This window comes from Pseudopipra pipra, chromosome 7, assembly GCF_036250125.1.
Source record: "Pseudopipra pipra isolate bDixPip1 chromosome 7, bDixPip1.hap1, whole genome shotgun sequence".
In the NCBI taxonomy this organism is placed as follows: domain Eukaryota; kingdom Metazoa; phylum Chordata; class Aves; order Passeriformes; family Pipridae; genus Pseudopipra; species Pseudopipra pipra.
Genome location: NC_087555.1, coordinates 28,830,043 through 28,856,040, shown reverse-complemented (window position 1 = coordinate 28,856,040; position 25,998 = coordinate 28,830,043). Strand labels below are relative to the sequence as shown.

The window sequence follows — 25,998 nt, the reverse complement described above, 5'->3', positions numbered from 1 at the left end:
ACCAATTGTTTAGAGATGATAGTGAGTCAAAAAAACCCCTAAAAATTCTTAAACCTTCAATGTACACAAGTATTAGGACCAGATGGCAAATTTAAGATGTCTCCAAAGTAGTGCATGAAACAGATGCACCCTGTTGTACAATAGTCACCTTATTACATTTAAAACAAAATTGCATCAAACTTTCAGAATTGCCTAAAGGAATCAAGTTCTCTTTCCAAAAAACCACAGGTTTCTACTTGCTTAAATATGAAAAACCATCCTTTAAGTTACTTCATGCTTTCTTTAATTTGAAACTACAAAGCCTAGTGATATAATATAACCTCTCTACAGCTGAACAGTACAAGGTTAATTCAGTTTCCTTAGAAGAGTGGAAGCTGTATTAGCATAGCACATAGAAGAAAGGTGAAGCTGTTTTTAATGAATATAAATCAAAAGCTAACAATTTGTACAAAACAGATAAAGGAAGCAAATGGACATCAAAGCAGTATCTACAGTCAGCAGAGGTAATAATGATGTTTTAAGTATATAAGGGGCTTTAAATGTATTAGAACCAAAAGAAATCCAAACAATGCTAGCAATATAGCTTTGAAAGAAAATGATGGAGTTGTCAAAAGGAGCTTCACTGAATATATAAGTCAAAATACTAAGTAGGTGTGGAGATGGCCTCTCTGCCTGGCACCTCCAAAGTGCTGTTTGCAGTTCTGGGTGCACAAATCAAGAATGAGTTCAAACTGCAGGGGGCTGAGAAGACCCATAAGAAAAACAACAGGACTGAAAGACCTGTTTCATGGCAAAGGGTGTCAGGAAGCTCATTGTGTCAACAGCTTAAATCCAAAGATTAAGAAATTATAAAAATCGAGAAAAGTCAGTCTCTAATTTTCATTATAACAAGCTATTCAAGCTGAGTGCCAAAGGCTAAGTAGTCTCCAGAGCTGGCTGCCTGCTGAAGCCAGTCAAAATCAGACAGGAAATTCACATTCCCCATCACCAGTGATTTTTAGTTTGAAAGGAAATGGTTTTCTGAAAGAGATGCTTTCACACAGTAGTTCTCTACCTGATCAGAAGGCAGCTGTCCTTGACTTGCATGGTTGAGCTGAAACTGCTACAGAAGTGACATGTTTTGGCTGTCCTCGTGTCACTGTCTCCGAGCAGAATACCAGCACTGCCCCACAGTCAGGTGAGGATGGTGGCCCCTGCCAACCCTGACCTGAGCATCCCAACCAGAATGGCTCCACAGCAGTGCAGATCAGGCATCTGGACTTCAGAAAGCACTAACCTTGAACTTTCTGCCCATCATTAACACATAACAATGTATGACCCTACCCGTGTTGTTTCCATGTGCACTTTTAGCATCTTGTACATAATAAAACCTTGATAAATAAAGTAACAAAGTGGTGTGCATATATTTTACATGAGGTTTTTTTTTCAAAGAGACTGTTTAAACATGCACACATTTTAATGTAGAGTGTTTTCATATCAAATACTCTAACTTAAGCTGTCGGTATTTTCATAACAAAGTCCTGGCCAACTCCTTAGAAGGGATCAGAAAGCCCAGTGATTTGTGAGACAGTGGCATTTGTGCTGTCTGTGCTCTACCCTCAGCATGAGAAAGGGCTCTGCTCCCCCCTCAGCCCCCAGCTTCCTTTAGTACCTCTCAACGGGTGATCTCAAATGCTTTAACTAATATCAATTAATTACACTTCAAATTGCCCCTAAGAGAGACAGACGTGATTATCCCCCTCTGTCATTACACTCAAGGTTAAATGGAGTCAGGAAGAGGTTAAGTGACTCTCAGGGTTCACAATCCTGCTTGACAGGGAGCAGGGCTGCAAGGTGCTGATTCCATTTGTTCAGCTACAAAACCACCAGGGCCTCGGAGGGCCCAGCACGTGGCAGGATGGAGCCCTCAGCGTGCAAAGTGCAGAGCAGAGAATGACTTTCCAATTCCCCATCTCTGCTTGAAATCATCACCGTCTAAATAACAGGGGTAGATAGTGCCCTCCGTTATTGGTTTTTAAATGAGTGCAATTCTAAGCAAGTGAAAGCAGCACATTGCACAGCTATCAAAGCAAACCCGGGAGCTCGTAGACCGCAGAGTAAAGCAAAGCCTGTTTCCACTTCAAGAGTTCCAAGCGATTAACTAGAATTAAAACAAGAATATTAGTTGGTCAATCAAGGAGAGACAGGCCACAGACAGTAATTGCATAGATAAGAGCTGAAAATGGGTATACTGCTTAAACCAATGCAATTTGTGTGGCTACAGAAGTTATTGAATCCACAGGTAGATTTGAGAAAGGCATTTGGAGATGTTACTGAAAGGTTAATTCTCTTTTGTTCTACCAGTAGAGAACTGGAGGTCCTTTTAATTGAATATCTGGACCCAAAGTTCACTTTGTGACATGATCTGACACCACAGTTTAATAATATTTCCAAGACACAAGATACTAGTAATTGAATGAGAGGGATTTGTCCTTTGATTTGAAAAAGGTTATGAGGTTTTCAGTTAAGCATGGGGTCAAACATAGCTTGTCTTGCTACTCTTAACAACAGACAAACTACTACCAATTTCACAGCCTGCTGTTGGGTTTTGTTTTTTTCTAAGCTATCTGAACTCTTATTTTGTAGCACTAGGTATACAGATGAGACGAGGGATACAGACCCAAATCTTTACAAACCAAAGCCTTAGACATGAGCAATTGCAACAGCAGCAACAAAGTCATCAGAACAGGCCAAATTGCAAAGTGAGGAAATAAACTCGGCACAGAACTCCAGGACTGTTTTATACACTATGAAAAGCAAGGATATGACTGACTGCAGTGAATTACAAATGATATTAGAGCACTCAGCATTTGGCAACAAGCAGTCCTTTAAGATGGAAAGCTATATAGCAAGTCGCTTGTAGAAAGAAAGGGTTAAAGAGCAACAGTTACACCCAGAACAAAGTTGAGCATCAGGTCCAGCAGAGCTGCATTTTCTACTATGTCACTGGCCTATGCAGCTCAAACGAAGCTGGTAGCAGCAGCATCAGCCTTGGTTAACTGCAAATACAGTTAGAAAGCAAATGAAATAATTTTTCCATCTAACATGCCAGTGGACACAACTGGTAACAGAAGATACACTGCAGAGATAGCAACAGCTGGCAGAGCACTGTGGAATTTCATCTGCACTAACAGAGTCTCAAAAGCAGCCCCTGTTATGACAATGTTACACATCACCAGGAAAAGCATGTTTCTTATGTGAAATGGGTTTCATGACAGTGCATAAAGTTGGGTGGCATATTCATAGATAAACTTCTCCCAATGTACCCACAGAGACTTTATGTGACACTGCACCAACAATAGCTGTGTGTCTGTGAGGAGAGAATTTCACACAGCAAGAGCACACACTTCCCTCCTCTTCCCTTCTCACAGTCCTGAACTGTTCATATACAGGTAATATTCTGCATACCAAATCATGCAGCTGTAACATTTTAGAGTTACAAAACAAGAGGAGCTGGATCACCCCAACAAATTTTAGTTCAACACTACAGCTCCACGACAGCCACTTCTGAGCACTTCCATCACCACTACCCACAGGGTGGGGAAGTGGCTCAACTTCTGAGAGCAGTTTAAATTGTTCCCTCAGCACTAATTATTATCCTCGACACAAATGCTAGGGCTAAGAGCAGTTCTGCCAGCCTGATTGCAGAGACCACTCTATAAAATTTATCCTTTATCAAACCCAGCCTGTTAAGGGGCTCTGTGGCATCAGCACTACATTACACTGACAGGAACGCACCTCACTAACGTGTGCCTGTAGCAAGAGCACCACTAATGCAGGAGAGAAAGCAGTTAGAGGCAGAGCTAACATATCAAAATTCTGCAGTGCCAGCCCACGCAGGATTTAAAGTCTCATTATCAGAGGGTCCAGACCTCGCCTCTGCCTCAACCAACAACCAGAAAATCCTTCCTGCAAGGGTTTTTGCCTTGAAACGGATTCTTTCTGTTCAGCATGTTTTTAATAATTTTTTGATAGCTTAAGCTTCATTTACAAACACACATATTTTGTTCAGGCTCTTTGATACAGCCTGCTAATGAAAACTTAACAAGATGTGCTTGCAAGCGACAGGAAAACCTCTTGGTGGGAGCCGATCCGAGGCCATCGTGAGACACTGAATTCAACTGTGCTGCTGCTTTGCTCTGCACGTCTGGGCTCATTAACTCAGCTGTCCAGTATGTTCTCCTCCTCTGCGCACACTTCACACACAACTACGCCACCCAGGTCTGCTGAGTGATCCAGCAGGGACCCAGACTGCTCATCTCAGGCCCAGCAGCCACAGGCTGAGGCCTCACAGCCAGTCAAATTTGCCATGTTTTGCTACAGCAGTCCAGCTTAGCCAAAACATAGCATTATCTCACCAAAGCTGCCTATGTAAAGGCTGAGATATGGTGCAACCAGCTTTCTCTGAGCTTACTTCAAAAAACAGGAGGGATGAAAAGGAAACATTACTGCTTCTTCCAGAACAGCTTTTGATGACAGCTTGGGTCCCAGGGCTGGAGGAGCACACTGGCCCTCCCGGCTGTCAGCATTAATAACCAAAACACCATGTGCACCCTCTGTGCACACACTGAGACCCACTCTGTCAAGGACTCTCAGCCAAGTGTTTTTTGTTGTTGTATATTCCTTGACATGTACTGCATACCAGGATACAGAATGGTTAATATTTTCAACAATGTCTGCGGGTAAAATTAATGCAGGTTTGCTTTAGCCCTCAACATTTTATGCAGCACTAATGAAACACACAGGGATGGGTAGGACTGACTTAGTCAGATCCCTATCTGATTTCTTACTGCTGAAGAAATCCCTATTTGATTTCTCACTTCTTACTGATGGCCAGGAGATGACCCATCAGACAGGAATGATGTCAAATAATCCTGCTTGACTCTCTTTGTCAATACCCATGTACCATCTCCCACAAACAGCCTAGAACAACACATAGCCTTTCAATGCCTCAAACACCATCTCAAAGTCTTCTGGGATTTTATCAGGTGCAACACAGATTAGGCACCTTCATTCACTTCTTCCAGCCCTGAAAGAAAAACCCTACAATAAAGTTTAAGTGACCAGTCAAGGAGGCTGATGTCTTTTAATTGCACATCCCTCGCAGCAGTACAGCCACTTGCTCAATACAAAAATACCTCATTAAAATCATCCTCAAGATGGTTTATTTCCAGGTGTTCTCTGGGTAACCCTTGTGGGTCAGGCTTCACCAGAAAATAACCTTTTCCACCTGATGAAAATAATTTCCAGTAAAGTGAAAGTTTCACTGCTGAACACAGAACCGGAAATCAGATCCCAGCAAAGTATTTATTAAAAATACCCATTGTTGTGAACCCTGTTGAGTCCCACAGACTGAGGCCATTTGGCAAGTTAATAACATTGGCAATTGCCACCCTTACAAACCATTAAAAGGCAGCATTTTCCCCCTACTACTTCCCATTGCTGCTGAAAGTCTTTATTTTTTAAGAATGCTTACTAACTTGTGTTTTGACAAAAGTAGACACTGAATGAACTTGCTCAGTGCCAAGTGACTGATCTCATAATAGAATGCTCTCCCCCCATTATATGGACCTGTTAATGACTGGTCTATTTTATATAATTCCTTTCTGACACAGTTGATTTATTTGTAGTTTCTCTGGAAGCAGCAATCTCAACCAAAAACCGACATGAATGTGTTTTCATGTGTTGGCCTCTCATAATTCACAAGTGGACATCTCCTTTTTCTGTGCAAGAATTAGTAGTTGGTGTTAGTAAGCCTTTCTTATTTAGAGAAAATCAGAATTTGATGAGAAGGGGGGAGGGGGAGGGAGCCAAACTAAAATCAACAAATGTGTCCCCACGGTGTTAGGACAATGTATTTCAAACTCCAGTATTACTATTCCTAAAAATACAGCATTGCTGTGGTTGGAAGGCACTTCTGGAGATCCAACTCCCCTGCTCAAAACAGGGTCAAATCACAGCAGACTGCCCAGCCCTGTGTCCAGTTGGGTTTTAAATATCTCCAAGGATGGAGACTCTTGGGTCAATCTATTCCAGTGTTCAACCACCACCACAGCAAAACCCCCACCACTTCTGTTAAATGCTTAAGCAAACTGTCCTGTGTTTCAATTTGTGCCTATTGCCTCTTGTCCTGTCCCTGGGCACTGCAGAGAAGAGTCAGGCTTTCTCTTCTTAGCCCTCACATTAGGTACTTAATGCACACACTGGTAAGCTCCTCCAGAGCGCCTCCTCTTCCTCAGGCTGAATAGTTCCAGCTCTCTCAGCTTCTCCTCACATATGTCAGAGGCTCCAGACCCTTAATCACCATTATGGCCCTTCCCTGGATTTACTCTGGTATGTCAGTGCTCCTCCTGTACTGAGGAGCCCAGAACTGGACACAGCAATCCAACTGTGTCTCACCAGTAGAGGGGAAGGATCAGCTGTCTTGACCTGCTGGTGAAGCTCTGTCTAATGCAACTGAGGATACCCAGCTATGGAGTCTGCATTCCTGGCTCTGAATTGCTTCTACAATGGCTGAAAAGACCCAGCAAAAATTTGAGGGAGCGTTTAGCTAAGGCTTGATGGTCACGTGACCGAAGTATGACATCAGAAAGGTATATTAAATCCCAGGGATGAACAAGGTGGAAGAGGGAACCATGAGTTTTCATTTAGATAATGGGATGGTCATTAATTTGGTATGGATCTTGGCATTGGCTTGACAAGAAATTCCATGTAGGATTCCAAGGGTATCTCCACACAGAAGTTTGGGTTAAAAAAACACTACACTCACAAAGAACTATCTGCATTTCCCCAGTTCATTCAAAAATGCTCATATAGCTTCAATCATTCTTTTTGTCTCTTAATTTCAGCTTGAGTAATGCAGCAAAACATCTCCAACTGTGAAGACATGTTATTTACCGGAACTTTGTTACCCTTTGTGATTCTGACACCTAATCACAACCAACTGCTTCTATTTTGCAGTTTTCAGTGCTATAATAGAAGGTTAAAATTTAATGCACTGACAAAGTCAAATCTCAATTATCTGGGATAACGGAGTGGAAAGAGCATATGAAAGTAAAAATGCAGATAAAGCACCTTCAGATAAGCAGTATGAACAGTGAGGATGTAAGAGAAAGAAGGAAGAAAAGTCAGTGAGCTGATCCCAGAAGAGGCACCGATGCAAACTCGTCGTTCCAGGATTCCAGGCTTTAATGCTGTGAGTCCTCAAACAAGCTCCGGATGTAGAGCACAGACATGCACCTAATGCACTTCTGGCTGTGACTGGTTCAGCCCTGCAGTCTAACTAGGCTGGATCTGTTCTTGTCCACTTGACTCACTTCCTGATATGGTCCATAGCTTCCCAAATCCTGATCATCCATGTACCAGGCTATGTGTGCATATCAAACCATACTCAGACTAGTTGTCTCCCCCTATTTCTGGACAAAGCCAAGTGAAACCTGGAGTAGTTGATGGTATCCAGTACTTTAAGAGCTGATCCATGGAGAGAATACAGGCACACAAATATTCCACAAAGGCCTCTCAAATGCTGGTGTAATAAACCTACTGCTTTCAAACACTCCTCAAATCCCTCACAGCATTCCCCAGGATGTAATACACACCTGTGGCTTCATGCTTCAGTTTTACAGATGGTATCATTGTCCTCCTCTTTTTTAGGCACTTTGAACTCAAAGGTATGTGACTGGGATGACAATTACATCTTAGGACCACAAAAGCCCCACAGGGGTCCAGAGAATTGCTGGGCCAGGTGCTGTGCAGCACAGATGCCAGCAGCCTGCTCCAAGTGCTAGCCCTGAGTAGCTCTAACAAGTGCCAACCCACAGCCCCCAGCCCCCAGCCCCCAGCCTGTGTGCAACGGGGGCGTGGTACAGACCCACGCAATGGACATTTACACAAAGATCACATCCAAGGCAGTTACTGGCACAAGTAGCATTTGGTTTTCTGCAGCTGGCACTTTTGTCCCAAATCAGTATTGGGGACACACCCCTACTAATCCTGCCGTGACAAATCAGCCATTACTGGGCACACAGGTGCCACCAGAGAGGAATGGGAATGTGAAATCAAGAGCAGGACTCTCTGCAGGTGTCAAGTCCACAGGAGTGGATTTTTTTCCCCATTAATTTCAAGAGTTTTGATTCCGATTCTCAGTCCTTAAAATATTCCACAGGCATCAGGAATAACCTTTAAGCTTCAACCATATTCAGGTTGATGGAGTAATGAGTTCCCTATCTTTTCCACGTGGATACAGCAGTCTTCTCTTCCAGAGCTAAATCACTGTGAAGCACAGTTCAGTACCATTAAAGCACCGCTCAGCTCAGTCCAGAGTTATCGGCACTGCAGCAGATTGATGGTTCTCCTATACATATTAAGCAATTTGGACTGGAAGCTGCCAGAGAAAAGCCAGATCTCATTTTATTTTGCATCTAAGATATATATCTGTGGCCTTTGCCTAAAGGTTTGTCACTCTAGCTGAAAGCCTGACAAAGGTCAAAATATTCAACTTTCTACTTTAAATTCTAATGACAGATGAGAGATACATTTCTTAGCATAAATATTTATATATAAACATATTTTATATATGCATGTATACACACACCCCCAATCTTAAAATATCTCAGCATATGTGTAAGTGTAACAAATACTGCCACAGAGTCACAAGTGAATGGAGTAGCATACTGTGAGTCTGCCCTGACCTACGATCTGAATAGAAAAAGAAAATTATTTGAGATAATGGGGCCTTGCAATTTTAGCAGTGTTCCTTCAGCACTAAAAGAAGCAAGTTAAGACTAATTGACAATATAAGCTCCAAGAGGTCTCAAGATTGAGAAAACAGTAAACAAAAGCTAATCTATGAAATTTAGCAGGAGGCACATTATCACTGCAGAAAAGCTGAAAAAACAGAACAATTTGTACCATTCTATTGCATTAATGATTATTTCACAGAAAACAGATATTTAAAATATTCATCTGCTACGTTCCCCTGCACCCAAGAAAGGGCAGGCTTGTTGCCCTCCCTGCGTGCATCTGCTTTCTGCTTTGCTCACAGACACTTCCACATTTAGAGAGAACAAATCTGACAAATCAGAAACTGTGCATGACCCACATACTGACACCACAACAGCAACCCTGACAGTCCTAGGAGTCAGGGGAAGGCCAGAAGTGGTACCAGTTAACACCTTTCTGTCCTGTATAGAGGTGGTCTCATGCAGCACTGTGTCAAAACCAGTGCAAAAACGTGCCTGAAGGGCAGCCTCAAAGGACCCAACAGTTTTACATCATGCAAGCCTGTTCATATAGCCAGGGCCAGGCTGATCTTTACTCACCCCTTATGAAGTAAGGGTAGAAGTCAAACTGCAAACAATTAGCCCATCAGACAAGCTGCCTCATGCTTTCAAGCCTGGAAGCTGTATACTCATTGCACATAGTGTCTCTCCTTTAAACATGGCCTTAAAAAAAGACCAAGAATTTAAATGCCTTTAAAAGATGCTGCTAAAAACCAAAAGGGAAATAAATCTGTCTTCCTCAGAAAGTCACTGATCGGGTAAAGAGAACTCAAGAAACAGTGAACTCCTAAATCTTACCATTTTGTATGCAATCATTTGATTTTAAAATTACAACTTGCTCCTCTTAACCAGCTGAGATCCAGGAATCAGAAATTCCTGGCACATGGGCAATTTTTAGTCAATAGGTGGTGGGAACTGGAGTTGAGAAGGGATTACATCCCCTTCCTTTTTCTTTTACAACCTTCCAGAAATCTCCCTTCTGAATTGCACCCCTCCTTTCTCCCACATCCCTTCATGGGAGCCCCAGAGCATTCATGTTTAATTCTCTAACAGAAAAGCAAAATAAGGGGTTGCCTGATTAAACATTGAGGACCTTTTTCTCTCTTTATGGAAAATACCTTCAGTTTAATGGGAACAAGTTAGTAACTGTTTATCTGAAGGTTATCCATTAATTGCTGGCCATGTCATAGGGAAGAAATTTTTTAGCATCTGGGGGCTGAGCCATGGTGCTAATAAAGGCAAGTTAATTCTACATAATATTAAATGCCTGGAATATCTTTTCCATTTGATAAACCCCTCAAAAACTAAGAACTTGTGCATAGTCTGCTTGTCTCTGGGATGGCACAGGAAAACAGAAGAGGTCCCTCCATTTCACCTTATTTATAAAGAGCCTGATTCAAAACTTCTCTAGAAATATTCTCACAAGTTTCAAAAAGAAAGTGTGTGTGTGATGCACGCAAACCAATCTGGGAGAAGGGAGCTATCCCAGTGGAGACTTAAATGTAGATTTATTACAGACAAAATTTATTCCATCAAAATTTGTTCTCCTACACCACTGTATCATTTCATTACTGAAGTGCTGCACTAATGAGTCAGGCTCTCCATGTCTATTGTGCTACTGTAAAGGAACACATTTTGTTATATGGACCATAAAATGCAGCAGAGAAAAATAAATCTGTTTTGTTGTTGTACTGCAGGCTGCTTTGGTGTCTGCATTAATGCAATAACTCAATAACTCTTTAAATAACCACTATAAACTGTTTTGTTTCCATTTATAAAGATACAATGATGTTCCCATGCACTTCTATTCAGAATCAGGTCTTTACCCTTAAAAGTCTGGGGACAGTGAGGGAATTAATTCAGGATTTCATAAACTGTAGGGCTTATAAAAACCATCCATGCAGAGAGGTTTTTACTCACATGGTGCATAGAACATGACAAGAGTGTGCTTCTTCTTCTTCAAGGACTCTCTGAAGTCTTCACCAGCAAGGTGGACAACACTAGTCTGTTTTTCTTCCCATGCAGGCTCAGGTGGAGGTGGTGCTTCAGGACTAGAAAAGAAAGACAATCAGATTGGTTTGAAAATGTTTCTGGAAGCAGGAAAAGGAGCAGCATCGTCCTGGTCATAACTACCATGAGGCAACCAAGGTACAAAAATCCCTCAGGGTGTATGTGCAGTAGAAAAACATGCTCAGTATTTTCAACACCAGAGAAGAGCAAAAAAGATGTAAGTTAATTTCTGGAACTCAATAAAAATGTAATTTAAGTGACTGTACTCAGGCATATGAGTAGAAATGAAGAATAAAGATTTCCTACATTGCATCCAACATCTGGGTGGAAAAAACATTGCTCCTGTATCACTGTGTCATCCATAGGCATAAATTGAGAAGAACAGCAAGCAGGTGGAATCAAAAGACAACCAATATAGAACAGCATCTTCCATTCAAACATCCTTTTTGTACTCTTTATCGCTACCATGCAAACTTCTACAAAGAATTTCATGACCTTCTCTTGAATACATATGATATTAAAGCCAGGATGCAATAATCAGCATCGTTCCACTTGGAAGACTGGGGGTGACTGAACTGGAATATTTTACCTTGATAAAGAGAATGTCAGGTTTCAATTATGACTGCACATACTGGCTAGATCAGAGCAATCCTGCACACCTAGAGCGCCTCTAACAAAACTTCTGCTATTCACCAGCTCACAGACTTCTCTGAGACTCATTAAATTCACTCCTGCTGTATCTTAAATAGTGATCACTTATATAAAATCATCAGAATGGTGCCACGGTATAAAGACCTTCATATGTCGCCTTGGTAATAAATTAGCTTTTCAGACTTTCCTGTCACTTTGAATGACACCATTTTAAGTTATATCAGATACATAAAAACCAAGTCGAAAAAACCTCAATTTTTAAAGTCCTACTCAAGGTCATTTGATGGACATCCATCCTATTTCCATCGATACTGATTTTCCAGTTTTTAAAGAATTAGGACAGGTGGTCTGAATTTTCACACGAACAGTCAGTGTGAGCTACCACTGATTACAGTTACAGAAGGGTGACTTATTATCACACAAACTTTTCCATGCTGACCTCAAATAAGATACCCAGCTTATAAGTGTGGCAGCACAGTTACCAGAGAGGAACCAGAGCCAAAACCTCCGTGGCTGCAACTGGACCACCCACTGGGACAGGGGAACAAGCTGTACTTTTATCTCCAGCCTACACCCCAGATGCATCCCTATCTCCACCAGCTTCAGTGCGGCTGTGACAATTCTATCCCTCGTCAGAAAACAAGGATGTTATTCTATTGCATCTCTAGTTGGGAGAACATCCAGGAGCAATGAGTAGGAGATAAGTTGTCTGGGCTTCACCTGTATTTCTGACTACCTGGGGCTGCAAGCAAAAGTATTCCAGAGGAACAGCAGGATCCAGAAGTGATCAACAACCCTTCCCTCTTCCTTGTTGCTTATTCACCTGCCAGTATGTGCAGGCAGCATCAACCTGAGTCTTTAACTCAATACAAATGACATAGAGCTCAAAACACTCGAGCAAACTGGTGAAACAAGGACAGTGACAACATCTAAAATGGATACAGCAGCCTGGAGCCTGCGTGTGCAGGGAGGCCAAGGGAGTACTGTGTCTAAATGTAAAATACAGATAAAGCTTCTCAACATGCTACAGAGATGCTGCCAGACTATATCTATTACGTGATTTGAACCAGTCAGAGATGTAACATAAAAAGAAAAGAGTAAAAAGCCAAACCAAAAAACTTCACACAATCCACTCCCCACCAAATAAGAGGGGAAAAATTAATATCACATTCCTCATGCCAACTGTATTAACAGTTAAATGATTAAAAAACTTCACAAAATTCAGGCAGGTTTTTTTCCCCCTGAATAATGCAGAAAATACATTAGGCTTACAGTACCTAAAGAAAATGCATATTCTATATATACATATATATATATATGCATACTTTTACATATATGCATATATAATTCATACTTTAAGTGAGAATTGCACCTACAATTTATTTTGAAATGAAACTATTGTCATCATTTTCATATCAAACTTAATTCTGCACACTTCAGCACACCACTCAAGAAAAGCTGGTTAGTGCAGTCAAAGGTCTGGTTTTGTTGGTCTCACTGGCTTTCCTTCAGCCCTACATAGATGGAATTCTAGGCATTGGCCCTGAAATGCTGGAAAGATAAAAGTATGACTGTAGAAATTCAGTTACTAACAGTGAAATCTGCTGCTTTTTAAAAAGAGGGAACAACAAATGTTCTATTTATTTTTCAGAGCCATTGCTATTCCCCCTCTGGTGAGAGGCTTAAGGTATATTTGAAAAATATTTTGGGAAAGAAATACTGGGACAACTATTAAAAAACCCACAGCAAATAAAGGATGTGTTTTATTGGAGACCATAATTAACATACATGTTTTTATGTGTCTGAATACTGGGAGTTCAGTCTAGTTTTGTTAGCAAGGGATTTAGGCAGTGGATAAAGCTAGGCTTAGCTCCTCACCAAAGCAGTCTGCAGGAGTCACTAACCAGGAACCCGAATACCATCTCAAAACCCTCAAAACTTACTTTTGCAGCCAGTCAATGATCTTCTTCTTTGTTCTGAGGTGTGGCAGAGTATATTTCTCCTCTCCATCCTTAAAATACTTCAAAGTAGGAAACCCTGAGATGTGGAATCTTTCTGCCAGTGCCTTGTTGACCGTAGCATCAACTGCTGCAAGGACACCTGGGCTCTAAAATAGAGATCACTCACTGTAAATCCCAGCCACATACACACTCCCTCTGGCAGGACACAGTGGGCTTGGGGGCAACCACGCATTATTTAGGTGCCTTCACTGTCTCAGGGACTCAGCACAGACTGACAGAAAGACACAGAGGACTGATGCAAAACCAGAAAGGGACATCTTATGGACTACTACCATTTCTGACAGAATTCTCTGTATATAATTCACTTTATAATGCTTAAGGGCTGTTCCCAGGAACGGTATTTCCTCCCACAATTCCAAATTTCACCAAGAAGAAACAAGCACTGTTAAAGACAAGTTTTCTTCAAGGCAAATCCATGTTTTTCTAACTTGTGGGCATCTTTGCAAGGACCACCTTTAGAGTCAAAGGAGAGCAGGCACTTGTATAGTGTGATTCATCGGACCTTCGCTTTTCTCATCTCCTCCTTCTCTGACAACTACAAAGGGACTCTGGATGTCTCCACTGAAGATGCTTAAATGTGGGAGACTAATTGTATTTCTCCTCTTGCATGGCATACACAGCATGAGACTGAATCAATAACACTAATACTTGTACTATTGGATCTCTCTTCTCCAGCCAAGCTGATGGAACACTTAAAATGAAACTAATGGAGTGATGCAACCATTAAAAACAGGGTATTTGAAAGAGGGATCAACCCCTTTTGTTTTTTTCCAAATCTAATTCATAAATAAAAGCCTATGTTTCTTCACATTCAATGCCTTTAAGTAAGGGGGAAAAAATCCATTTTTGGATTTGATCATATTATGTGTAAGGCCTACAGCACAATACATAAACATTTTTCGATTTTGTTTTCGTTCAAGACAGAATGTTCTTTCTCAGACTTTGGCAGGGTTCATGCATTAGCGATGAGACTGTACTTTGGAAGCACATTTTGAAAGGTCCTGTGGGAGGATGAGAACAGCTGAATTTGTTGTAGGGAGAAAAGTCACTTTTATTACTCCAGTTATTTATTACCGATTATTTGAAGGATATAATAAAGGAAATTAGCTTACGTCACTGGCTACATGAAGAAACTCTGCAGCCTTCTCATATTCTGGCTTCATTTTCTTACAGTGTCCACACCCTGCCAAAAAAAAAAAAAATCCAATTAAGTTGTATACGTCATGGTTATTCATTGACCCATCTAGCCATTATCAAAATCCAAAACCATGCGGTAGAGATTTACTAGAATTCTGTATGCATTTTACTTACTTTATTTGTAAAGCCTTAGTATGACTTAGGATCTTTTCCAAAATGGCCACAATAGTTTAAACAAAGAATTTAATCCATTAAAAATAACAATAAACACCCTAATTTCACACCCACACCTCTCTCCTTACAGAAATTTGTCAAGCCCATTGCTTCTAGCATGCTCTTGGTCAAGGCACAACCTCACCCATTTCAGTTTCCAAATCTTTATCTGCTTTAAAAAGAAACAACACAGCTCCTCACGTGATTTTGTGACTTTCAGCAGAGGTTTACACTAGCACAGCTTAACAGAGCAATGTAATTTGAATTTAACTGCACTGATAATAAGCCCCATTTTACAGTGGTGCAGCATGTCCCTTTAGCAAGGACTTGCACTGATTTAATCACATCAGTGTAATTACACCACCACATATGTTCCCAACATAAGCAGGGTCTGTAAAACCGAGATAATGGTGCTTTCTCGCTTGTGCGAAGTTCTCCAGAGATCTGCCATTACTTCACTGCTAAGTGCTGACATCACAGTAAAGTAAAATGAATGCATGGGCGAGAAAAGCAGACTTAAAATAAATTATTTGGGTGTAAATTAAACTGCTTTCAGCCGCTGCAGTTGCTTCCAGGCAAGCTGAACTTTCAGGACCAGGTGGAGTTCCTGCCGAGCTGTGACGCTGCACTTCAGCACCTCCAGTGCGATGCTGGGCCTTGGTGGCAGCCCCTTCATCATCCCCAGGGGCCAAGGGACCAGCACCACCACAGCCCCTGCAGGGACACTGCACACGGACTGAGTGGGCAAGACAGACACCCGGGCAGGGCAAGGGCCGGCTCCTCCAGCAGACAGAGACGCAGTGAGCTGTAACAAGGCGCCTGGCACGGCCCTGACACCGCACTCGCCTGCCCAGTGCACTGTAATCCCAATGCAATGCCTCGCTGCACTTCTCCCTCTTATTTGCAGCAGCAGCCAGCTTGTTTTCCTTAGCTATTATTGTTGGAACGGGCACTTGAAAGCCCAGACTTTGCTGAGCTTTTGAAAGTTGTATCAGAAGATACGGTGAGAAATGCGTTTCAGTGCGGCTCCAGCAAAAGCCATCTCCGAGGTGTACAGGGAACACGGCTGGGGCTATTTTTATACCACTGTCTAAAAGAAAATAAACCAAGGACTCTGAATCTCAGCGCTGCTTTGTTTCCCTCTAATGGGATGACTGCTGAAGCCAGCAGACACAAACCTGAGCCTGAACTCAGCCAGACAAGCATGTTTCATGTAGCACAAGTTAAAGAGCCGCGAAGTGATAGGACATCCAGGTGTAACTTCACCAGAGCAAACAGGGACCTCGGCAGAGCACCAAACACCACACCATGAAACACTTTCAGAGTGTGTTTATAGAACAGGGTGTACATTTTAATAAAAACTGCAAATCCCACCTGAGAATTACAGCAAATACCCAAGCAGTTGATCGCAGACCAAACTCCAGTTCAAACACCACCTACAGTCCATACTGCTTGGTCATCTGCACAGTGTCCACAGCATTAACGAGCCCCACATCATTCTTTTATGCAAAAAACAATACTGTGGTAGGAGTAGCAGAGCAAGGGGATCTCAGCTGGAGGAGAAAGCTTTGCTTTAGTTTTACACAGTGGTATGATCATGTGCCACCACAACGGGAACCTGATGCAACAGCTTCAGAGGTGAATTCAGGAAGAAACTGGAAAAGGCTGAGGAAAAGTTACTGTCTCAGCACTGCTTGTCTTGGTTAAGAGCACAAAAGAGGCTGGCAAAATGATTTATTTGCCACCCACAGAAAACTTGCAGGCATATGGCTTTGTGGAAGGGGATGACAGATCTCTTTGACACCTGCCCAAGTTGATTTATTTCTCTTTTTAGGAACAGGGAACTTTATTTATTTTGTGCTCTTCCTCACTTCTAAACAAAGGGCATCTCGAGTGCCAGCTCAGATACCGGGGAACCTCTCTGAATTTAGCTTGCTCAAATTTGTACAAACAATACTTTTCTGCAGGGCTAACTTCACCTTGGTGGGCTTTACACAGTGTATCCTTCAACCACAGCAAGGTTCGTACTGTGCTCTAGCTATGCTATCCACACAATATTCCACAACCATTAATTAGATCTGATCAACCAAAGGCACTAAACAACCAGAGTTTTTCACAAAGCTCTGCAGAGAAGAAAAAACCAAAACAACAACCCAGGTGTACTTTGCCTAGGAAATAAAAAAAAATATCCGAAGCATCTGAAATTCATGTAAGTAATATTTTGGATAAAGAGACCAAGACCATGAAATGTCACTGTTCTGTGTTCTTTCGTGAACATCACAGAGACACAGCGCTACTGACTGCCACAAAGCTAACTTAGTCATGCTTAAAATAAAGGGGAAGCAGCATCAGGTCTTTAAAAGGCACTTAAATGAAAACTGAAGTCTTCAAATCTTTATTGTGTAATGCTTGTTCTACCCCTGACAGAGGACAGCACGATATATCAGCCTGGAAAAACAGGCACCACATTAAACTGAACCTGAAAGAGGGACAAGAAATCTTAAGAGCTTCTCCCACAATAAACAATGCTTCCCTGGCCATCTTCATGAGAATTTTGCTATTGTGTGCTACAGCCTGCTTCCATCTACCATTGCAGAAAGGGAGAGATACAAATCAGAAGTCAAACCTTCAAACTGGAAATCAATTAATCTCTTTTATGATTATTTATCCTATCTTTGAATAATCCTGTGAGGATTGCCATTAAATTTTCGAGGCCGATGAAGAAGTCATTTAAATGAATTCCAAGGTCACTGCCTCAACTTTGATTACTACATTAGGTTGTTCAGCAGCAGCTGCATCCCTCTGTGCTAAGCTCTTCTAGTTTTAGACGTTTTCTGTTCATAAAATGAATGGGAAAATAACAACAACCTTCCAGGCCCTTAGCCCAGATGCTCCTGTGTGCTGTTGGGACAGGGAAGGAAGCCCACAGGTCTGCAGTGGGCACCTGTGATAGATGTGCTTTTAGCAGATGCACAGTTGTGTTAAGTGTATACTGACATTAAAACTAAAAGACTGAGCAAGGGAAGCAACTCGTTCAATCCCAGGTGAGAAGAGAAAGGTTGTAGTCAACAGTCAACCCAAGGATGCCCCGAGCCTACTCCAAGCACTGACATCCTCTGAGCTTCTGGGGGTCATGGCTAGTGAGAACACCCAAGGGACTTAGAGGTGTTTATCCAAGGGGACTCCCACAGCCTCGGTCTTTTGTCTCAGAAGACAAGTAGCTGCCCTGGAGGTGCAAGTCAGACTTACTCCCCACACAGCAGCCCAAAACCAGTCAGGATTTAGTGCCTGGCTCTACTGAACAGTTCCTGACAGCTCCTCTGACCTCTCCACATATCATCCTATCATCCTACTCTTGCACAAAAGGACCTCAGGCTGCAAGGCCCAAGGCTCCAACAGAAAAGAGCCCATGGATTAAGCGTAAAGAAGTGTTACAAGAAAGTGTTACAGGAAAAAGAAGTCAAAGCTTACAACAATCAGTGCTAGGGCATCTGGTATGCACCCTGGGTAACCATTTCTAAAACAGATGTCTAAATGAAGAGAGAATTCTGCTATCCTAGTTTATTTATAATCAATCTTCTCATTTGCACTGTGCAGACGGGCAGATAAGCAGCTTCTTCCTTCAGTGTAGTCACTGTCACACAGCCTAGCTCACTTGCACCCTCAGACAAGGGCAATCAAAGGTCCCCACATCACCCTGGGGACAGATGTGGCAGACAAGTCCCTTCCCTCCTGAATCCCACCATAGGCCATAGGACAACACTCACTCAGCACTTTGTCCTTTACCCAGTGTGACCACATGCAAGTGCAGAGGGAAAAGCCACGTGTGAAGAGAGCAATGCTAAAGTGAAAGGGTGAGGAGCAAATGGACATAGGAGAGGCTAAAAAATGCATCAAGCAACTCTTCTTCTGTGGAAATATCTATATTTGTTTACAGCAGCCTGTTTGGCACCTTGGAAAAGACTCACAACACACAGTTGCTCTAAACGTTTTCAGAAGTGAACTAATGCAAGTATTTCTACTGCTAAAACCAAGTTTTGCCTGCAGAAGACAACCAGAAAACCAGTCAAGTAGCTCTAGCTAAGCTCCTGAATATTCTGTCAGAGTGCTGTCCCAAGGATATAAATCTCTGTTTCTCTGTCATTTTAGGACTATATAAACAAACACCACGCTTTTGGTCGTGTCCTCTCATTTCAAGACAACATTGTCTGAGGATCTGAAGTGTGCGTGACAAGCAAGAGATAAAAGATAACATCCAGGCAGTTGTGAAGAAGCAATTTCTGACATGAAGAACCCTAGAGGTAAAATAAATTGCAAATAAAGATTTTGAAGAACCATTACATTTCTGTCATCAACAGACTTCCTGAATACTGTTATCATGTACCAGCTATTTATTGTATCATGCCAGCTCTACATCCATCTATAGCTGCATACCAAAAATACCTCTATTAGCCTGATGAGAAAACAAATTTGAAGCACAAAGCATGCACTGCTTTCAGCAAATAGGCCACTGGCAGTTCAGACTACACTCACAGAAGATTTACAGACAACTTCAAGAAAGAAAAAAAAAATCTCAAAAAGTTTAGATACGCCTTTGCTCTCTAAACATTTAATACCTGGGGATAACATCTTTGGTATCTCCATTCTTAATCCCAGAGGAGCAGTGATCTCGCAACACAGCAGAGCAGCCTGTTCTTATGTGTGTCCCATTGTTAACTTTGAACATACACCTGTACATACAAAAACAAGAGTATGTACATGGAGGGGCGGGAAACACAATCCTTGCAGCCAGGGCAAGGATATACACAAATCCCAGACTTCTTATCACCCATGCAAGAATACAAATATGTTCTCTTCTGCTATGGAAGCCTTTAACATGCAAAGACTTCTTATGCATCATGTAAAAGAGTAGCTCTCAGGTTTGCAATGAGGCAGCTTACAGTTCCTTCACTGGTATAGAAGAGCATAAACTGCAACAGCTGCAGATTCCCTTGCATAATTTAGCCATCTGCATTGCAGACATCTGATGGAAAATCATCCCCAAATTTGGCAGGGAGGGAGGATGACAAAAGCAGCTGTTTCTCCCTGCAATCACAGGTACGAATTTGCAACTGTGTTGGTTGCACGTTCACTTAATACTCATAATGGTCAGAGCCATCAGGCCATGCCCAGATCTGCATGTTTCTGCTTTAAAAAAATTTTTACAATTAAAACAAATCACCTTGTGAAGGATCAGGAGCTGAAAGAATTTTGTGCATCCTTTTCCCTCTGGGTACTTACTCCCACCAAACTATTCATCTCCTCCTCACCAGCAGCACTTCCCACCCAGGTATAATTCCAGATACTTAATGACAACAGTGTTTCAAGACTTGATCCTTTCTTATAAGATTAAGAGGAGCATCTTCAACGTCTTTAACATGATATTGAATTCAAATTTTCAACAGCTAGAAATGTCGGCATACGTGCACAAATTCAGACTCCCCCACCTCACCATTGTACTTTTAAAGGTAGGTTTGATTTGACCAGGCATTACACTGCTTAGGGATCAGTGACAAGCAAACAGCTTTATGGCTTTACAAAAGACAAAGCCTGTGAAAGGTCAGCCTGGGAAAGACTCTGGGGAACTAGAAATACAGAATTAGAAGGAAAACACTTAAGCAGTTCGGATTATTGCAGTCATGCTACATTGATGCAGTCTCAGCCTAACGCCTCGGCTGCGTGGGCTGCTCAGTTCATCCCAGAGACAGGAGAGCAGTGCAGTGTCTCGTCCACATCATTATCACCACCTCACTGGCATTGCCACAGCCTCGTAGTGCATTCAATCTGTGCATGCAATGAGCTGTGCAAATCCAATCCCAGCATGGGCACACAGAAGAAAAGTCCCTGCCTGTTTCCAGCAGCTCTTCAGTGTGAAGTTGGGGCACAAAATGATTACAAACTGGTCATCCCTTCTCCTATCCCTCTGACTTGCTGAGGTGGTAGTGGCCCCACCCCAGACACCATCTCATATTTTCTATACTGGCATCACTGTTTCACTCCTAGCATCACTGAAAGTGCTCAGCAGAAGGGTCATAACAGCTTTAGACAGCAACAGTATGAGTTAAAACTATTTATTTTTAAAAAAGACAGTTGGATCACTGCATTACCTAAATCAGATCAAACTGAGAAGAGAGCCTCCAGGAACCCTGTCTGCATCCATGCTGTGTTCACAGCTCTGGCAGAAGGGCCACCTTCAGCCAGCAACAGACCTTGGGAGGGGAAGGCTCACCACAGAGGGAACAAACATGGGGCAGGTTCTGCAGGCTGCCCCCAATGGGACAGCCAGGCAACTATCAGCAAGACAAGAGGGCATGGTCTCAAGTTGTGCCAGGGGAGGTTTAGGTTAGATATTAGAAAGAATTTCTTTACAGAGAGGGTGGTCAGACATTGGAATGGGATGCCCAGGGAAGTAGTGGATTCTCCGTCCCCGGAGATTTTTAAAAAGAGCCTGGATGTGGCACTCAGTGCCATGGTCTAGTAACTGCAGCGGTAGTGGATCAAGGGTTGGACTTGATGATCTTGAAGGTCCCTTCCAACCCAGTTGATTCTATGATTCCATGGGATTTACAAGACAACAGCTCTGATGAACTGCATAACACATGCTTCTGCCTTCATTTCTCATCACACTGAAGCATATCTTCTTCTGATGTAAAGGGCTCAGACAAAAGGGTGAATATGCTCCAAGGCTAATATCAGCCACAGGCTGCTGCCTCCCAGGGATTCCTGAGAGCCAAGCAGGGAGAGATATTTCTGCTCCATCTCACCCTCAGAGTGTGTGCTCACAGGGAGTCCTGGCTGTGCCAGGCTCCTGAAAGCAGTCTTTGAAAAAATATACCTCCATCTGCACAGCACAGAGTCCAGCATGCATCCAGGAACAATCTTTAAGCTAATCAACATCTTTATGTAAAACAAACTAAACCCCAAAAAATCACATGGTTCCTCATTCTCATTCCTAATGTGGTTTCAGCTTCCAGCTACTGTAGATTACACTGCATGTATATATACCCTCTTAGTCAAGACTACGTGGTGCAATTGGTAGAAATCAGTGTTGGGAGATGATGATGCCTCCTATCATCCCTCCTGGGAGGGAAAAGAAGAGAAGGAAGGTGCATCAGCTGGCATTGGGAGATATGAATTACACTTCCTACACCAGCTTTGAGGAACATGGCCCTGAGTAGGTGTTGAAAATTAATCTTCCCTTATTGAAATGTGAAAGAGAGTTGCCTTAAGGTGAACTTATTGAGAGTTTATGAAAAATACCACCACAAGGTTTCCTTCTCAGTAGAATTATTCTGCATCCAAAAAAGACTCCCCCCCACACCTTCTCCACTGCCAGGTGAACAAAAAAATTTTGCCTTGGGGAGGCAAGAGAAGTTGCACTGCTTTTCCTCACACTCTTATCCCACTATGGAAGACTTTAAGCTTTGGATTTAGCAATGAAAATGCCAGAGAGCAGAGGTTAGATGAAATAGCTTTGGATGTTCAGCTCACAAAAACAGCATAACAAGCAAATTACTTCCTAGGATGCAATTTGTATAAGACATCAGCAAAATGGATGCAATGCAAAGAAATCTTCCTAAGAAAAGTACATCCCAAAGCATTCAAGCTTATGGTGCACAGGTGTTAAAAGCAATACTGACACTGGCTATTACTGTGAAGATATCTGTAAAAGTCAAGTATCAAGAAGAGATACTATGAAGAATGCACACTTTTTGTCCAAAATCAGAGCAGAAGTGCCTACCAACTGAGATCTATTCACCTACTTAGGAGAAGCATGCTGGGATGGTCGGCCAACCACAAGCAGTCAGGACCCCAAAAAACACAGCTCCTCCATCAGCACAATGCCTCAGTATCAAAGCAATGGATTCATTTATTAGTAGCTCAGAAAGACAGCATCATTTGCCAACCCACCATCTGAAAGGGCACAAGGAGTAGACAGGCAGGCAAGCAATCTTTCACTGTACGTTTCTCTGTTCATTATTTATTCTTTACATAAGTTCTCTACTCTACCTTCCGCAGAATAAAAATTGAAGCCATAAAGTATTTAGGAAGATAAACTTGACAATGAAAACTCTAATGGTAATGATTCAAGTAGCAGAGATACTGTAAGGCAACTTCCAAATGAGAGCCTTGCAGTGTATATTGAGCTTATCCAAGCAAGGAAATTAAATTATTTCAGAAAAAAAAAACCCAGTGGTTAATTCTTAAAGCTAATTCCCACTGTTAACCCATCATTAGAGGCAAGCAAAGTAAATCCATAAAAATAAGTTATGCTTCATTCCTATCAGAACTCACCACAAGAGCATTAAGGGCTTATATGTACACCGGGGTCAAGCTTGCAGGAGGACAGTGACCCAATTCACACATTCAAATGCAGACTTTTAACAGCTAAAATTACCTAAGTCCTCTAAAAGACCACTCTGAACACCTAAATAATCTATAACAAATACCCAGAGATTGGGAGGACTCTCCCTTCAGCTGTCACCTCTCAGCTATCCTTTGGCCGTAGCTACTCCTTTGTAATCATCTCAAGCGGTAAGGACTTGTTAGGAGAGAGGGAAAGCAGTACCAGTGTGAGAAATGAGGCAGCAAATCCCCAAAGAAACTAATGTTCCCTTTACACCACCTGCCACACATTCACAGGAAGATTTTTTTCCTGCTTGGAATAGCCTTTGCAAATGTCTTCTTTAATAGAGAAACTAATTGCTCCCTACTGGAGGCGAGCATACAGCAATGCATTTGAACAAATCTACCAAATTTCACAAAACCCAGGTATATACAGCTCAGCTCCTTTCCTACTACCCTGCATTCTGCCCTCGATGCCCAAGTAAGTGATTCAACGTACACGCTGTGTCCCCAGAACAGCACCATGCCACAAGGCAAGTCAAGATCCAGCCCAAAGGCAGGGCAGCCCAAAACACCACAAAAGCCTGGGTTTGCCACTCTTCCTGTTGTGAAAATGAACCAGAGCAAGCCAAGGCTCCTCCCTTCAAGTCTTGGCATGGGCTGTAACCAGTAATCAGCTCGAGCTTTGATAATCTTATCTGAGCTGTGTGCTTACCCAGTAGCAGATGGGGTTTCCTAAACTTGGGGGCCCAAAAAATGGACATCTGCCATAAGCCAGGGAATACTTCCTTCACTTTGCAATGTTCACATGCTTTCCATACCTCAACTGTTGCAATACTGGAGCAGCTTGCAGTCTGGGCATGGCTCGCTAGATAAAACTCCCACGCAAGGTGAAATGTTATCTCCACTTCACAGATTGGAAACTGAGACAAATATTTAGTGACTTGGGTCATGACTGTACAAATCAAAGCAAGGCAAGAACTAAACTTTCACATCTCCAGGCCAAGACTATCACTTTTATCACTGGATCATCCTTTTTTTTATGATCTTACTCTGCTCAAAGAGCACAAACTGCTTCAAAAAGACAATAATCTCATATGAAATGTGTGCTCCAGCATCAAAAGACCAACACAAAAGAGACAACGGACTCAGTCATTTCTGGCTTCACCCCTTTCATTAGGTATCCAGTCAAGTTTTACTGCACAAGCTAGTTATTAGGGTTTTTATACTCTTCACATTCCTATTTATAGTAAATACCACTAAAAATCTGTATTGATTTTTATTTTTAAATCCTCGAGAAACATAAATGGGATTGTCATTAAAGGAAAAATCCACGTTGGGTTCTTCATCTTCCTGATTTGCTGCCTTTTCAAGAACATCTGTTTTAATGTGTGATTAAATCTCCCTGAAAATCATTCCTGTAATTAGTTTAATGAGGTGGGTCACTGCACTGGCAGGTCACTGCACTGAACTGTTTATAGTCCCTAAGATTTTTTGGTGATATTCAAATATCAAGCAACATCCTACAGTAGACTTACATGCTTTTAAATACTGAAGAACCTAGTCAGTGTCTCCGACCTCCTCTCTCTGAAATCAACAGTCAGAACTTGCTCACTTTATTGGAAGCAGATTCAGAAGGCAAGAATTTACCCATTTCTAACTGGTTTACATGAAGAATATATCTGCTACAAGAGCCTGACAGTAACATTCAGCTAAGATGTACATACATACAATGAACAGAAAGTTGGCATAATTTATGCTTGCACAGGGAAGCATTTTATTATACAGCCCATTAAAAATACACTAAGGCAACATTAAAATTAGGAACCTAGGGGATGTAGAGAGTCAGGAAGCACAATTATGAAACTGAAGCAGATCTCTTCTCTTCATAGATCTGTCCAGACTCTTAAACAGCAACACTCATCATCCAAGTGCCCTTACACAACTCTTCCGTTTTTTCGGTGATCAGGGCATTGCAATAGCCCATCCTCACCTCTGCACTGCTTCACCAAGAAACCCACCAGAGACAGATGCTGCCTATGACCTACATCACAGTCCAGAAAGCCTGCCTTGTTCAAAGCTTTTTGTAATTACTCTGAAGCAAGGAGAACATTTTCGCAGGGTCTAGTGGGAACAGGATTGAGCACCTTGACACATAAATGTCTCCTTGAGTATCATCCCATGGAGTGGAATACACAGCTGCATCACAAGGATATGGCATCTGACAAGATTCTAAATACATAACCTGCCTTACACACTACAAACTCCCAGTAATCCAGACCTGCACAGGTCTAACAAGAACAGCTTCCCAGCCACCTACCATTTCTCTTTATCCCAGAGGCTTTACATCTGAAGGCAGATGCCAAAAGCTCTCTATGTAGTCACTGAACACAGCCAACGTTTTATTTTAAAAATGACAGATGTCATATACGACAGGGACAAATAAAAATTAAAGGATATTTCCATCCATTCTACGTTCAAGTGGTGCTTGATATTTGGATAACCCACAAGCCTTTAACCTCTACTGGTGCAACTGCACTGGATGATATTAAAAAAAACCTCTGATTGAACAATGAATTAGCATGGAAAACCTGTATTTATTTACAAATAATTTCATTTTTTTCTTTATCAAAGGCTGGCAATGTTAGGCTGCTGCTGACCTGTGCTAGAAAGGCTATTTTTTTCAGGCTGCAGAGTGGATTATTCTTCAGCCTTTTCAACTCGTGGCCTTTCAGTTGATGCTGCCAACATACATCCCAATT

The 25,998-nt window shown here is 42.0% G+C and overlaps 1 protein-coding gene across 2 annotated transcripts in view; it reads right to left on the bottom strand.

The window, feature by feature from the left end:
- Positions 1 to 25,998, bottom strand: part of PDIA5 (protein disulfide isomerase family A member 5) — a 100,015-nt gene that overhangs the window by 18,599 nt on the left and 55,418 nt on the right. For both annotated transcript variants that reach the window (XR_010432009.1, XM_064661410.1), the window contains exons 12-14: positions 14,614 to 14,684; positions 13,424 to 13,587; positions 10,740 to 10,870 (exon numbers count right to left, since the gene is read on the bottom strand). Coding sequence is in view for 1 of the 2 variants with exons in the window: in XM_064661410.1 (XP_064517480.1) it covers positions 10,740 to 10,870; positions 13,424 to 13,587; positions 14,614 to 14,684 (366 nt within the window). In the remaining variant the exon portion in view is untranslated. The remainder of the gene's footprint in view (positions 1 to 10,739; positions 10,871 to 13,423; positions 13,588 to 14,613; positions 14,685 to 25,998) is intronic.